The sequence below is a fragment of the Capricornis sumatraensis genome, chromosome 9, assembly GCF_032405125.1.
Source record: "Capricornis sumatraensis isolate serow.1 chromosome 9, serow.2, whole genome shotgun sequence".
NCBI lineage: Eukaryota > Metazoa > Chordata > Mammalia > Artiodactyla > Bovidae > Capricornis > Capricornis sumatraensis.
This window is the reverse complement of record NC_091077.1, coordinates 60,319,279-60,335,911: the sequence shown is the minus strand read 5'-3', so window position 1 is coordinate 60,335,911 and position 16,633 is coordinate 60,319,279. Positions and strand designations below refer to the sequence as shown.

The following is a 16,633-nucleotide window of genomic DNA, read 5'->3' as shown; positions in this document are numbered from 1 at the left end:
TGTGAGGTTTACTTCCTCCTACCAGCAGGCCCTGGGCAGTTACTGAGAGTTCTTGAGAAGCTCTGGGCAGCATGCTGACGGCTGACCTGGGAGGGGCTGCAGGCTCTGCAGGATGGAGGCCACGGCCATCTTCTTCTCCAGAGTGGTGTCGCTGAGGTACTCGTGGTCCAGGAGGCTGAGCAGCCCTGTGAGCTCGGGGAGGAGCTGCTCCAGCACTGAGGAGGAAGCCCGTGGAGCACAGTCTCGGCTGTGTCCAGGGTCTGGGCCCCACCCTCACCCTGCAGGGCCCGGGGAAGCAGAAGCCAGAGGACAGGGCCCAGGGCAACACAGAGACCTCAGAGGCCCTCACACAGCTGTCCCAGCGCTGGCCACCAGTGTCCCGTGGGAGAGCTCTGCTCAGTTAACTGTGACGTTTTTCCGGCTCCCTGCTCCCTGCTCCTCCTCCTCAGACCTCATCTGGGGTTGGCCTGAGGACTGAGCCTCCAGCTAGTCTGAGCAGAGGCACTGAGCCCTCTCTTTGTCCCAGCCTGCCCTCTGCTCTGCAGGCCCAGGGTCCTTCCTCACTGAGCTGAAGGGTCAGTGCAGGTCCCAGGCAGGAGCTCTGGCTGTCCAGGACACAGGGCAGGAAGGAAGCCTTCCTGTCCCATCAGTCTATACACTTCAATCTCTGGAACCTTCTGTTTCCGGTGACTTGACAGGAGCCAAACTAAACATTAACCCTTCCCACCCCTGGCCAGAAACTCTTGTTGCTGTTCTTTTCTCTGTACACCAGTGTTTCTCAGACTTGAGTGTATATAAGGAATTACCAGGGGATTCTGTCAAAATGCAGATTCTGACTCAGGAGGTCTGGTATGGGGCCTGAGATTCTGCATTGCTGACAAGCTCCCAGCTAAAACTGACGCTGCTGGTCTGAGACCACACAGAGTTGCAAAGCCTAAGGCAGAGTCCTTCAAAAAGACTGAAGCATACCAAGACCATGATGTCATCAATGTCTCTCTGTCCCAAAGCAGTATCTTGGGACTTGGTTTGCCTTAGAGCCTAAGACTGACTTCTCTATAGAAGTAGTATTGTCCCTCTTTGCAGCTTGCCAATCACTTGTGCATAATAATATGAGCTCACGTGTATTGAACAGTTATTTCCAGCTGTGCTAATCCCTTTCATACATACTGGGAAACCAGTATGAGTTTAACATCACTTAAAATTAAGAATTAGATCTCAATTAGGATTAGATCTGATAGAGTGTCTGAAGAACTATGGATGGAGGTTCGTGACACTGTACAGGAGGCAGTGATCAAGACCATCCCCAAGAAAAGAAATGGAAAAAGGCAAAATGGGTGTCTGAGGAGGCCTTACAAATAGCTGAGGAAAGAAGAGAAGTGAAATGCAAAGCAGAAAAGGAAAGATATAGCTATTTGAATGAAGAGTTCCAATGAATAACACAGAGATAAAAAAAAGCCTTCCAGTGCTCAATGCAAAGAAACAGAGGAAAACAATAGAATGGGAAAGACTAGAGATCTCTTCAAGAAAATTAGTGATACCAAGGGAACATTTCATGAAAAATGGGCACAATAAAGGATAGCAATGGTATGGACCTAACAGAAGCAGAAGATATTAAGAAGAGGTGGCAAGAATACACAGAACTATACAAAAAAGGTCTTCATGATCTAGATAACCACGATGGTGTGATCACCCACCTTAAGCCAGACATCCTGGAATGCAAAGTGAACATCATTACGAACAAAGAAGTATCATTACGAACAAAGAAGCATCATTATGAACAAAGCTAGTGGAGGTGATGGAATTCTAGTTGAGCTATTTCAAATCCTAAAAGACGATGCTGAGAAAGTGCTGTACTCAACATGCCAGCAAATTTGGAAAACTCAGCAGTGGCCACATTACTGGAAAAGGTCAGTTTTCATTCCAATCCCAAAGAAAGGCAATGACAAAGAATGTTCAAACTACTGCACAATTGCACTAATCTCACATGCCAGCAAAGTAATGCTCAAAATTCTCCAATCCAGGCTTCAATAGTATGTGAACCGTGAACTTCAGATGTTCAAGCTGGATTTAGAAAAGGTAGAGGAACCAGAGATCAAATTCCCAACATTCACTGGATCATTGGAAAAGCAAGAGAGTTCCAAAAAGACATCTACCTCTGCTAAAGCCTTTGAATGTGTGGATCACAACAAACTATGGAAAATTCTTAAAGAGATTGGACAATACCAGACCACCTTACCTGCCTCCTGAGAAATCTGTATGCAGGCCAAGAAGCAACAGTTAGAACTAGACATAGTTCTAACAGACTGGTTCCAAATAGGGAAAAGAGTACATCAAGGCTGTATACTGTCACCCTGCTTATTTAAGTTATATGCAGAGTACATCATGTGAAATGCCAAGCTGGATGAAACATAAGCTGGAATCAAGATTGCCAGGAGAAATATCAATAACTTTAGATATGCAGATGACACCACCCTGATGGCAGAAAGCGAAGAACTAAAGAGCCTTTTGATGAAAGTGAGAGGAGAGTGAAAAAGTAGGCTTAAAACTCAACATTCAGAAAACTAAGATCATGGCATCCGGTCCCATCACTTCATGGCAAATAGATGGGGAAACAATGGGAACAGTGAGAGATTTTATTTTTGGGGCTCCAAAATCACTGCAGATGGTGACTGCAGCCACGCAATTAAAAGATGCTTGCTCCTTGGAAGAAAAATCTATGACCAATCAAGACAGCGTATTAAAAAGCAGAGACATTACTTTGCTGACAAAGGTCCATCTAGTCAAAGCTATCATTTTTCCAGTAGTCATGTATGGATGTGAGAGTTGGACTATAAAGCTGAGTGTTGAAGAATTGATGCTTTTGACCTGTGTTGTTGGAGAAGACTCTTGAGAGTCCCTTGGACTGCAAGGAGATTCAACCAGTCCATCCTAAAGGAAATCAGTCCTGAATATTTATTGGAAGGACTGATGCTGAAGCTCCAGTACTGTGGCCACCTTATGTGAAGGACTGACTCATTGGAAAAGACCCTGATGCTAGGAAAGATTGAAGGTGGGAGGAGAAGGGGACGACAGAGGATGAGATGATTGGATGGTATCACTGACTTGATGGACATGAGTTTGAACAAGCTTCACGTGTTGGTGATGGACAGGAAGCCTGAAGTGATGCAGTCCATGGAGTCACAAAGAGTCGGAACACTACGGAGCAATTGAACTGAAAACTGAGAAAAGCTTGAATTAAAAACATTGGAAAAACTGAAAAAAATACATAGTCACACATCCCATTAACCTTGAAAGCTACCACACTGTCACACATCATATAGCCTTTGGAAAACTCTGCTGTGTACCCATAAGAGAATGAGAGTGAAGAGGACATGTAAGGTCTCAGTACTATGTAAAAGTGGGTGTGACCTTGGGGGTACCCCTGGAAAGCATCTTGGGGACCCCCAAGCATTCCTGTCCCCAGCCACATCTTTCTGAGAATTGCTGTCCTTCAATAAATAATCTCAGATTGCTAAGCCTTTGTATTCCTTAAATCAGTCTGTCTGTCCGTCTCTCCCTCCTTCCTCCTCTTCCTATCTCCCTCTCTTTTGTCTGTGAGGTTTTATCTCACAAATTTCCTCTTGCTGCTATCAGCAAGTGCCTCTTGTGGCAGCATTCTGGCTTCTAAAAGCTCTCCTGCTTCTAAAGTGAGGACAGGTAGTTTCTGAGTGAGTTTCGTGCATTTAAAAACACGAGTTTAAGTACCCAAGCATTATAACACCCTTTTTTGCTTTTCTTTTTCCTGGTACTTGATAGGATTTCTAACGTGGGCTCTTGACTTCTAAGTGTTTTTCGTTTAACTGAGCTGTGATCACAATAGTCCAAATAGAGCAAAGGAGGGAGCTGAGTGAATCTGGGAGAAGCACATGGGGAGTGAGGAGCTGCTCCGTCCTGGTGGCATTGGTTTCTGGAGCCTGCAAGGAAGTGGTAGGCAGCAGATGATGGAGGGAGTGCGAGCCTGGGAGAAAGCTCAGCTTGTAGCTTTAGTGGGCAAGAACTGTTCCTTGAGCTGAGCAGTTAATGCACATCATCTCATTTAATCCTCGCAAACCACATAGGTGTCTCTGTGTTCTATGAGGGAGGAAGCAGAGGCTTAGAGAATTGAGGTCACCCAGCCAGTAAGCTGTAAGGTCAGGCTCTCTGACTTCAAAGCTTGCATTTCGCTGTGACTCCCAAATCCTCTATCAGAGAACTTGGGCTCAGAGAAAGGGAGGCCAGGTTGGGGCAGGAAGGAGGCGGATGGCCCCTCAAAGCTTGCTTGCTGAGCTGAGTCACTGGGGGTCTTGATCTGGAAGTTCTCTCACTGGATGAGTGGGAGACCCTTATTGTGGGGCTGAGATCCTGCTCAGTGGGCCTTTCTCCACTGAGCCCACTGAACTTTAAAGCCCTAACTATGTCGATCTCAGGAAAAAAACAAGTGATTCAAACTTATACCTGACTTACCAGCAGAACGTCATCCCAGGGAGAAGCTTCTACATCATGGTTACAAGAAAGCTTTTGGCCAGTGCTCTGTTCTTTAAAGATGATAAGGAACTCTTCCCCCAAAGCTAGCTTCCAGGTGTGGTAAATACAGATGTGCCTTTGAGAGTACCTTCATCTTTAACACCGTATAATTCAAACCACAAGGATTTAAGCTATCAAATAATTTAATTTGGAGAGAAATCATATATATATAAAATGATATAATGCTTATGACAAATGGTCATACCTCTCCCAGGGGTTTGCTGGACCTCCTACCTGAGAGTCTCATTCAGTAGGCTATGTACTAGGACCCAGGAATCTATATTTCTAAGGAGTATTCCAGGTGATTCCAAGGTTCAACCTCTGAAAAACACGCCCCCAGAAAACCTACTAGAGGGCATGTCCGTGAACATAAAGATTGTGGGAAGACCTCCCTCATTCCTTAAAAAATTGTCATTAGACATCTCTTTCTGAAACAACTGAGTGAAGGTGGGAATAAGCCCCTGCAGACGACTGTAACTAGCTGGGACATGAAGGCTTGCTTAGGAGAGCACAGTGATTAGGGCTTTGGGGTAAGACCTCTGAGCTGGACTTCTTGTGCTGCCACTTCCGAGTTGGACAAAGATGGGCACATTAGAGAGCTCTGAGCCATGGTTTTCTCATCTGTAAAGTAAGAATACTAGGACCCCAGCCTAACTAGGTTAAGATGATGCTTGCAGAGCACTTTGTTCCGTGCTGTGCCTGGAGCCATCAACAGGGCCATATTATAGTTGTTGCTGCTTCCTAATATTCCCCAGAATTGTGCACACTCCAGAGTATTGACCAGATAGTATTTAGTGACAGATCTGCCATAGTTGTGGTAACAGACTTTGTGAGGACATGTCTTAATCTGTGCCTCAATCACAGCAGATGCCCAGCAAGCATCCATTCATTGAATATTTTGATGACCCAGGCCAACACTCTGATTTTAAGGATGTGGAACCTGAGGGTTCAAGAGTTTATCTGACTTAGCTACAGTCACACAACTAATTGAGAATAAGAATATCTAGTGTTAAATTTACACTAGGTTTAATGCTTAGATAAGTCATAGAAGAATGGCTGAGAGCTCAGGGTATACACAGTCTGGGCCCCACCCAGCTCTGCCATTTTCTGCTTGGGGAAACGTCTTAACTTTCCTTAGCGTTCAATTCTTCATCTATAAACAGTGGGGGTAAAACAGTAGCTTCTGCGCATGATCGCTGTAGAGATTAAATAAAAAGATACATATGGTGGTGCTCAGGGAACTCAATGGTGTTCTCTTCATCTGTGTAACCCCCCAACAGATTCAGGTGTGCTAGGCACAAGGGAAGGGAGTTCCCAGGGCAGGAGGACATTGTGGGATTCTGCAAGCAGCCCCCTCCCCACATGGACTGTTCACGGCCCTGGGCCTGACACTGAGCTTGTGCGGTTATGGCCATTGGAGGTGGTAGAGCCCCTTTTCTCAGAGTGCTCCCCTCCTAAGGACTCCCTCCATGCCATGTGGAGGGACAGCATCTTTCAGCTGGAGGGGCAGTAATACAGCCCAGAATCCTGTCCTTGCCATCCCAGGAAAAATCACTAGTTCCTACCCCACCCACCTCCCATCTTTGCTCCTGGTCCAGGTCATCTCTGCTGTCCGTGGGCAGATGGGGCATCGGGACAGGGTTTCCTTTTATGACTAGATTTTATTTAGAACCATGAATACATTTCATTGATCTTGTTTGGTTTAGTTGAGCCTTAGGGAGGTACAGTGAATTCCAATCGAGAAAAACCAGGGAGAAATAGTCTAATCATTGTTATAAGTCTTCATTTTTTTTTTTACCAGGTGGGACAGAGGGGCATAGAAATCCAAGATTTGATAACTGTTCACAGGGATGCAAAAAAGTTTGTCAAATAAAATTAGAAACCTACTTAAAAATTTATCTAAGGTTATACCACTCTGTGCTTATTGTTCCTGGTGAACACCCAACTAAGACTAAGATCAGTTTCCTCTCTGCTGCTCCACCCTCCCCTCCTAAGTGAAAACAGCATGAGGTGGTAGAGAGCAGAAATCTAAGCCCCAAGCAAAAAGCACTGCCACCTGTTCCCAGGGCTGCATCCCTGGTGCAGCTTAAGTGAAACCTTGAAGCAAAAGGCCTTCATTACAACCAGTATGGGCTCCCAGTGCAAAGAAGGTCAGACTTATTTAGAGATCTGAAAGGTAAAAGGTCTAATTTCCATGACAAAAAGCAAGTAAATAATACATCTTCGGCAAGCCACAGGAATAACAAACCCTGTTTGGGTTCCTACCTAGTCAGCTGGTGGGCTCTTTGACTTGTGATCTCATTCCTGGGCACCTTTTAGTCTCTGAAATTTACAAAAATGCTTGGAAACAGCTCACAAGTTATAATTTCATTAAATGCAAAGCAGTAGGAGGAAAGCAATTTCTCTTTTCCCCACTTCAGTACTTGACAGGCCTCTTTAGGACAAAAACAACTCATCCTTCTTTGCTATCAAAGTTAGAGAAAATGCAAACAGTACGGTTGAAAAATGAAAAATAGGAAGAGTTGTCAGAATGTGGTTTTATGAAGGGTATGCAGTTTTTCTTTTCATGTACTCAAATTTCCTTTCTCATTTCCCGACTGCAAAATAACCCAATTTCTATCTCATAAAGGTTCCTTACCTGGAGAAAGAAGTAGTACATTCCTTTAAAACCTTTTGATCATGATTTTAGAGATGACATTTAGTAAATTGTTTTAACAGCCTAGCATGTCAGTGAGGTATGACCCATTATAGCAGTGGGGAATTAACTCACCTTAGAAAGGAAAGCAGTATACTTAGTAGAGGTGGTCTCAACAGTTGGGTAGGAGGAAGGAAGGAAAGAGGAGACTTTTCTGTGGCCTTCCAACCCTGAATGCCCTTCCAGACACCTTTGTCCAGGCTGCTTTCTGCTCTGTTCCTCAGCCTCTTAAGCCCAGGTCTCTGCATATGTGGTTCCCCCTTCCTGTCAGAATTCCCTTCTCCTCCTAACCAGTAATGGCCCCCTTCAGCCCTCTACTCACTCATGGCTTTCTCACAGACCTTCACTGTCCTCCTGACCACATACACTCCCTTTATTTTATGCTGTCATAGCATCACTCTCCCTGTGATACTTCTTATGGTGAAATGTTACACTCTTCACTGGCACTCTGGATGGATCCCTGGATGAAAAACTTGAGCATGCAGAAGCCATGGGACTGATTGATGGAACTGAGTATCTGAGGATTTTGGTATTGGTGAAGGTCCTGGACCCAGTTCCCTGCAGATCCAGAGGATGGCTGTATTTAAATACGTCTATCTCTGATTAGCATCTGTTTCCCCCACTTGAGCCTTAACTCCTTGAGGGTAAGAATAGGGCCAGGTTTTGCTAGTGCCTGACATAGAATATGTGCTTAAGTATTTGTGGAATGAGTAAATTCTTGAAGCAAAGTTTTCTTAAGAGTTGATAAAGTCCAACAGCTAGTTAGACAAAAGCTATGACAAACTTAGACAGCAAATTTAAAAGCAGAGACATTACTTTGCCAACAAAGGTCTGTCTGGTCAAAGCTATGGTTTTTCCAGTAGTCATATATGGATGTGAGAATTGGACCATAAGAAAGGCTGAGTGCTGAAGAACTGATGCTTCTGAACTGTGGTGTTGGAGATGACTCTTGAGAGTCCCTTGGACTGCAAGGGGATCAAACCAGTCAATCCTAAAGGAAATCAGTCCTGAACATTCATTGGAAGGACTGATGCTGACACTCCAATGCTTTGGTCACCTGATGTGAAGAGCTGACTCATTGGAAAAGACCCCGATGCTGGGAAAGATTGAAGGCAGGAGAACGGGATGACAGAGGATGAGATGGTTGGATGGCATCACCAACTCGATGGACAGGAGTTTGAGCAAGCTCCAGGAGATGGTAAAGGACAGGGAAGCCTGGGCATGCTGCAGTCCAGGGGGTTGCAAAGAATTGGACATGATTGAGTGACTAAACAACAACAACAGCTAGTTAATGTATAGTTAACCATGTTTGTTCTCATGGTGACTCAGGATAGTAAAAAAGATGCTTGAAAGGAAAAAAACAGAAAACACCCAAAACAGGTAGCAAAAAGCCCAGGGTACAAAAGGGAGCAGAAACCCTTTTGTCTCATGCAGCTAAGCTCCCCAAACCCTGTTTGTTTGAACTTGTACCCCTCGTGTGAATATGGTTTCCAGTTGGTTTAGTGATGCATGTTTTGTGGATTTTAATCCTAACATAGTAACATTAATACAGGAACTATGTGAGTTTAAGTCTTATTTCCGTTTTCTAGCTTTATACCTTTGGGATAATTACATAACCGCCTGATGTACATCATTGGTGACCTGTGAAGCTTATCTACCTCAACAATGGGCCCTAGTACAGTGAGAATGTGCCTAAAATAGAGTCTGGCACATAGTAAATACTCAGTACATGTTAGCTGTTAACATCATTCTTCCTTTACTATTATATGTCATACCTTGCTTTAAGAGGTTTACATGTGTTCTTTACATAATTAAATTGTGAATTTTGGTAGTCTTAATGAAATTCATAACTTAATTCTTACAGATGTGGAAACTGAGGACTGCAGAATGGGAAGAATCCTGAGGCCATTTGGAGATGCCTCTCCCAGTGCTCCTTCAGAATGCTGTGTCCATCTATGCTAAGTCCTGCGTTAACTCTGCAGCGAGGCCCCCAGCCACACAGGTGAGGCTGAGGGAATTGACCCCTCACTTCATGGGTGCAGAAATGCCTCATTCCTCTGCCCAGTTTCTTCCAAGTTATTGCAGATCAACCCATCTGGGGCCATGAAGATGTCTCACTTCCTTTCTCTGAATTTACAAGCACTTCACGGAGTCCAAATGAAGGCCAAACAGTGGGCAGGACATTGGAGGGGACCTCACTGGTTGGACTAGCATTGTTGATTGCTAAAACAAATACATCCTGTTGTCCCAGAGCATACAGGGAAGACTGTGGTTCATGTGGGCTGGAAAAGAATAGAAAAGGAGCAGCAAAGAAACACAGCTGCAAAGCCAGTGCCTTGTGCTGACTGCTTTCCAGGAGTTATATATAGCTCCTGTGTGAGGCAGGCAGAGGGCTGTCGAGGTCACCTTGAAAGGCTTTTGTGTGTGATAATTACAGCTTATGGAGGAAATGGAATATCCTTTATGCTGAAGAGAATAGTACAGTTTGACTCCTTGGGAGAGAAACCCAGAAATCCTGAGGGAGGTGGAAAAGAAGAGTGGAGGATTTGGGATTTGGTAGGAGAACCGACTCTTTGGAAAAGACCCTGATGCTGGAAAAGACTGAGGCGAGAGGAAAAGGGGACGACAGAGGATGAGATGGTTGGATGGCATCACTGATGCGATGGACATGAGTTTGAGTAGGCTCTGGGAGTTGGTGATGGACAGGGAAGTCTGGCATGCTACAGTCCGTGGGGTTGCAAAGTCGGACATGGCTGAGCGACTGAACTGAACTGAGGAGAGTATCTGGTTTGGATTCTGACTCCTCCTACTTGCTAGTGTGGAATTGGGTAAATCAGCCCCTCAGAGCATCATCTTCCTCTTCTGGAAGAAGGGATTTAGAATCCTTGTGTGTGGGAATCCTTTGTGGGAGGCAGAATGGGCAATGGTGGGGTAAGCGTTTGTAAACTGTGGGGATTCTTACTGGGGATCCTCTGTAGCACAGTTCTGTGACGTACTCTTGTTCCAGGAAGGTAAAAGGTCAGGGAGGTGGCAGGTCAGTGGGGAAGCAGGTTGTGGGGCTGTTTTGGGGTGACTCTGTTCTGGGAGGTGGGCGAGGGTGACAAGCTCATGGAAGCCCTGTATGTTAATGGCCCTTTGAGCAGCAGCTCTGCCCATGTCTTGTCATCCACCAGGACAGCTCTCATTCTGAACACCTTGTTTCTCAGCCCTGGGTGGCCAGGGAGGTGGTAGTTCCCCCTCATCAAGACATTTCCAGACAAGAGTCGGGTGGGGCAAGGAAATAGCTTTTGGCAGTGGGGCTGGATTCTCCCAGAATTGTTCCTTTGTGTGCAGATTCCTCCCTGTTTGGCTTACAAAGGAAATGGTTCCAGGAGGAAGTGGAAAACTGTGACACACACAGGCTCAGCCCTCACACACAAGATGGCAGCTGTTTCCGCTTGGTGGAAGTCCCTACCATCTCCTTCACTGAATGGAGTGGCCTGGGATACCGGATGATAAAGGCAGGGAGTGTTTTTGAGCTCTTAAGTGATGTTCCAGATGTTATGCTAAGCATTTTGCATGGATTACCTCATTTAATTCTCATAATGGCCCTGTGAGGTAGTTACTGTTCTTACCCTCTGTTTTATACATAAACCAAGTGAGGCTCAGAGAGGCACAATTGTTTGTTTAAAGGTGGGTTGGTGATGGACGGGGAAGCCTGATGTGCTGCAGTGGCAAAAAGAACCTAGACCTAAGTCTAGGGCCTAAACTTCTAACTGTTGCATCATAATTCTTTCTGGCCACCTTCTTCTAAAAGAGGTTCCCTATCTCCGAAGCTCGGTAGAACCACCAGTGAGCCACTCATGACTACTCCCCACTAGTGTCCCTTCACAGGATGGGTGCCTGGTCTGAGGCCTAGATGGAGCTGGGCTTACCATTCTGAGAAGTTTGAGGAACTATCTCACCAATTGTCTGCAACAGACACTGAGGATGTCTGGCTAGGGGTTTGTGAATAATGCTGATAATAATAGTCAACGATGACAGTGAACATTTATTGAACACATTTTACAATGTGGGCCTAACACTTATATTTCTTTAATAAATTAGGACCTCAACTGGACAAAAATTGGATTAATCCTAATCCTTGATTCATGAGATACTGTCATCATTGGTCCATGCATGCTTCATTTTTATTTATTTATGTAGTCAGTTATTTTTGCTAATGTAGTAAGTGCCGACAAGTCCACCATTCAAAGCAGAATCCCGGATCTAGACAATATCATGTATCTAACTATGATTTCATGCTTCTGCTTACGCTCTCCCAGTCTGTCATCCTGAATGCTGTATTCATCACACCCTTGTTTTCCCTTATAGACTGCAACTAGATTTACCCATAAAAATTTAAAAATTTTAGTTGTTATAAAAGCTGGGAGAAATATCAATAACTTCAGGTATGCAGATGACGCCACCCTTATGGCAGAAAGTGAAGAGGAACTAAAAAGCCTCTTGATGAAAGTCAAAGAGGAGAGTGAAAAAGTTGGCTTAAAGCTCAACATTCAGAAAACTAAGGTCATGGCATCTGGTCCCATCACTTATAGGAAACAGTGGAAACAGTGTCAGATTTTATTTTCTTGGGCTCCAAAATCACTGCAGATAGTGATCGCAGCCATGAAATTAAAAGATGCTTACTCCTTGGAAGGAAAGTTATGACCAACCTAGAGAGCGTATTAAAAAGCAGAGACATTACTTTGCCAACAAAGGTCCGTTTAGTCAAGGCTATGATTTTTCCAGTGGTCATGTATGGTTGTGAGAGTTGGACTGTGAAGAAGGCTGAGTGCCGAAGAATTGATGCTTTTGAACTGTGTTGTTGGAGAAGACTCTTGAGAGTCCCTTGGACTGTAGAGAGATCCAACCAGTCCATCCTAAAGGAGATCAGTCCTGGGTGTTCATTGGAAGGACTGATGTTGAAGCTGAAACTCCAATACTTTGGCCACCTGATGTGAAGAGGTGACTCATTTGAAAAGACCCTGATGCTGGGAAAGATTGAGGGCAGGAGGAGAAGGGGATGACAGAGGACAAGATGGTTGGATGGCATCACTGACTCAATGGACATGGGTTTGGGTAAACTCCAGGAGTTGGTGATGGACAGGGAGGCCTGGCGTGCTGAGATTCATGGGGTCGCAAAGAGTCGGACACGACTGAGTGACTGAACTGAACTGAAACTTTATTAAAAGGGCATAATGTTATTGGTAATTTTTTTGTGACTTTTGTCTTACTGTGATACTGCTAAAGGTTTATCCATATCGTTGCCTGTCATTGTGTTCATTTATTGTGCTGTATGATACTCCACTGTGAGAATATTCTCCATGGCTAACACTCTGTGCCTATTATGTTTATTTCATCTTTGCAGCAACTGCATATGGTAGGAGCTCTTCTTATCTCAGTTTTACTGACAAGAAACTGAGGCCTAGAGAGGCTGAAGAGCTTGCTGGAGGTCATAGGTGCCAGGTTCACATCTTTCTGGCCCTCACTGTTCGTTGTGTTTTGGTGTAGAGGGGAAAACACAGGAGCTGGAGCCAAAAACCTAGGGCTCAGGCTCCATACTTACTGGCTGTGTGGGCTCAGGTAAGTTGCCTCTATTTCCTCATCATTAAAGTGGAGGGATGGTAACTGCTCTGTCTACCTCTCAGGCCTGTTGTGAGACTCAGACCTGACAATATCTGTGAAAAGTGATAGTAAACAGTCTGTAAATGGAAGTTTTTATAAATTGGTATGTTGTGATTAATGATCACACGTGTGTCATCTGCTCCCCCTTTCACTCAATCAGACAACAGAACGTGTGTAGGATTCAAGAGATGAGCATCCCTATTCAGAAAAGCAAGGGTTAGGTTGACCATAGAAACCCATAGAAACCTCAGCCCATAGAAACCTTTGTGTGATTAAAGAATTATAAAATTATCAATAGAGGCCTCAGGCTGCACTGATGGGAACAGTGTATTTATCTTTGTTCTGTTCAGTAGAGTTTAAAAACTTTTTTTTTTTTTTACTATTTATTACCTATTTTCAATGTCTGAGACCCCACCCCACTACTGTTTGCTTGTGGTGTTTCCTTTGCATGTCTTGTTCTCCAGCTACTATATGACCCTGGGCAGGTTACTTCACTTTTCTGAGTCTCCACATCTGAATAATGGGGATAATAATAATAACTACACCTTACAGGGCTGTCATGAGGGTCCAGCGAGGTGTTATATGAACTGGTTAGAACAGTTCCTGACACATACCAAACTGACTAATGTCATTATTTAAACTCTGCCCTATTCCCTAGACGGTGCCCATTTATTCTTTGAGAATTAGTTTAGAGGCCACTCCTCCAGGAGGCCTGTCCTGCTCTTCTGGACAGGTGAGGTTAACTGTTAAGAGCCTCCAGGGCAGACAGTTTGTTCAGTGACCTCCATTAAAGTGTGAACTGTGAGAGCAGAGATGATGCCTGAGTAATATCTGCTGCTACAGCCTGGTGCCCAGTACCGTAATGGGCACAAAGCAGATGCACTGCAGAGAGATGAACTAACAGCCCAGAATTCAGAGGAACAACCACAGGTCAGGGAGAGGGCCGCTGATTCTGCCTGTGACAGCCATCTCCAGGAGCAGAAGGGCTTACGGGGATGGGGGAAGAGGCAAGCAGAGGCAGACGTGTTCTCTGGGGCTCTGGAGGACAGTCCAGACCAGTGGTGGCAGCTCCAAGACCACATTATTAGGTCCACTGTATGTAGGAACTTTCCAGAAATTTGAACTAAGAAGAGAGCCAGCTATCTCTTCCGAGAGTGGCTGAGTCTTGGCGGACTGCCTGTTGGCCAGGAAGGTGGGGGTGAGTTAGTATAGTGGGTAATTGTGACACTGGGTGACTATGGTGAGAAGCACACAGAATCACACCTGGGATTTGTCCTTCCTAGCCCAGTGACCCCAAGCAGGTGACATCAGTTTTCTCATCTGTGAGGCAGAGGTAATAAGACCACTCATGTCAGAAGGTTGTGGTGAGCAGAAAGGGAGATCACGTAGAAAAAGTGTTAAGGTTTGTGCCAAGCACATGAGACCTCCTGCAAAGGTTGGTTGTTACTATTAATGTTGTTCATGTTGTTAGTAATCACAGGGGATTCAGGTATCTCCCAGAGTTTAGTCTAGACATTCTAGGTGGGAGGCTAAAGGTTATGCTCAGAATGGCCACCCAGGTGGTAAGTCCATCCTCTTCCCTCTCTTCCTTCCTTCCTTCCTTCCCCTTGCTTGCAAAAGCCTTCCAGTGCTAACCCTGGATTATGTTCTGGGCCAGGCCCCTGTGAGTGCAGCCCACAGGGAGCCCAGGCACCCCCGAGAGCCTTTGGGAGATGCCTAGAGTGATTTCCTGCCTGCAGAGCTGGGGGTGAGAATGAGAAAATGATGTTTAAAGGTCTCGGGAATGACTGTCTTGAGTCTTGAAGAGCCCTGGACATATGTCTCCTCTGCTCTCCCATGAGATCAACAATTCTACATGTTCTCTTTGAAAATGGACAGAGTATGAAGCTTTATGTTTTTCTGTTCTTAAACAGGAAGGTGAGGTAGTCTTACGAAGTTTGCTGCTCATATGCAGTATTTGCTGCAGTTCCTAACTGGTCTCCTTTCTCTAATCTCTCCCTTTCTACTCTAATGTGAGCTTTAATTTTCCCCAAGTGGCAACACACAGCATAACCCCCTCCTGCTCACACCTCTTCAGAGCTCCCCAGGGCCCAGACACCAGTTTCCTTTGTGACTCAGATGATGAAAGAGCTTCATATGCTCCCTATACTCCCTGTGGTTTCTTCCCTCTGTAATTCCATCCCTTTCCAGGATGGGCAGGCAAGAAGTGAGAGGAATCCATCCTGATTTTTAAAGAAAGGAGATCATTTTAAGAAAGGAGATCATTTATAGAAGTGTTGTTTAAACATTGGCTTTTTTTTTTTAATTGTGTGCTTCCTGCATGCTGATTGCTTTTCTTGCAGAAATCCAATTGTCCCATAGTCAGACAGGAGATTGTTATCTCCATTTTTAGCTGAAGAAACTGAGACCCGGTATTAAATAGAAGGAGCAGAGGGGATTCAGACCCTGGCAACCTGACACCGCAGCCAGTGCACTCAGCTCCCACAGTGTGCTGCCTCTATTATTAGTGACCAGTCACACCCGCAGTTGTGGACCTGGAGGATAAAGCTCTACTCGAGGCTCCACTTTACCTCTGCCTGCTTCTCTGGGCTATAGGCACACTGACCAACTTGTGCTCTGAGCATGGCTTCTGTGCCTCTCTCCTTTTTACTCGCCGTTGTCTCTACTTAGAATGCTGATCCCCCAGTGTTTCTGAGGTTCCTGGCTAAAAAGTGTCCCTTGAGTCTTCTGAGCCTTTGTGTATTCTCTTTGATGGACACTAACCAGATATGACTTCATGTCACAGGCATTGGTGACAGAGTCTTAGTTTTTCTGCCTCACTAGGAAGTTTGGGGTGTAGGAACCCTATGCTTCCCCCTCTTACCCCTTAGAGCTACAGCTGGTTGCTGGCTGGAGGTGAGGAAATGCGATCGGTCCCTCTGGCTTCCCAGCACACCCCTAGATCAGGTTTCTTTTTGCTTCAAGTAAAGCTTAAAAAAAAAAAAACCCCACTTGGTTTCATATCGGCTGAATCTACCCTTTGCAAACTCTTCAACAAGAATGGGCAGGAAGAATAAATATTTATTCTACAAATGAATAAATCTGATTCAATCTTCAAAAAAAAGCCTTAGTATAAATTATCATAATTTCTCCATTCTAAGATTTCACTGATTTAAAGATATTTTATCTATTAAATAATAGCTTTTTGAAAAAAGAAAACAGAAAAAATGAACAAATTGATGTAGCAAATTTACGATGTTCTTTCAAAGGTATGTTTGGTATCAATGAAATATTTTTAAGAATATGGTACAATTCAATTTTGATTTTTTTCTTTTGATCCCGGTGCTCTCAGAAAAAAGTTTTCTAAGTCTTGACTAGATCACTATGAAGCATGGGCAAGTGTCAACGATGTCCCAGCCCTGAACCCCTGGGGTTGCTGGGTCAGCAAGGGCATGTAAGGCCAGTCATGTACCAGTGGCAGCCCTGAAGCCCCCAAGACCAGTGGACAGGCTTTCTCCCCAGCAGAGCTCTGTGCTCCACTGACATCTCTTGACCATGTCAGTGGTTCTGGGGAAAGCTGACTGGGAGTCCATCATGTGACCTTAGGCACAACACCACCCCTTGAGCTTCGGTTTCTCCGGCTGTAAAGTGAGAGGCATAGGATTAGACAGGCAGTTTATGTTCTGCAGATGGAGCTCTGGGGTCTGGGAGGCTTCTCTGGGGGCTGCCTTGGGAGTAGGAAGATGGAGTGGACTGTATTCAGTATTTTCA

The 16,633-nt window shown here is 44.9% G+C and overlaps 1 protein-coding gene across 3 annotated transcripts in view; it reads right to left on the bottom strand.

Annotated features, from left to right (window-relative positions):
• The window catches only part of AFAP1L1 (actin filament associated protein 1 like 1), a 67,722-nt gene that overhangs the window by 38,250 nt on the left and 12,839 nt on the right, over positions 1-16,633 (bottom strand). For 2 of the 3 annotated variants that reach the window (XM_068979926.1, XM_068979928.1), the window contains exon 1: positions 87-211. The exons of the other annotated variant lie outside the window; for it this stretch is intronic. In XM_068979926.1, coding sequence (XP_068836027.1) covers positions 87-129 — 43 coding nt within the window. In that variant the 5' untranslated portion in view covers positions 130-211. Of the gene's footprint in view, positions 1-86; positions 212-16,633 lie in introns of those variants that run through there. 3 annotated transcript variants of the gene reach the window in all.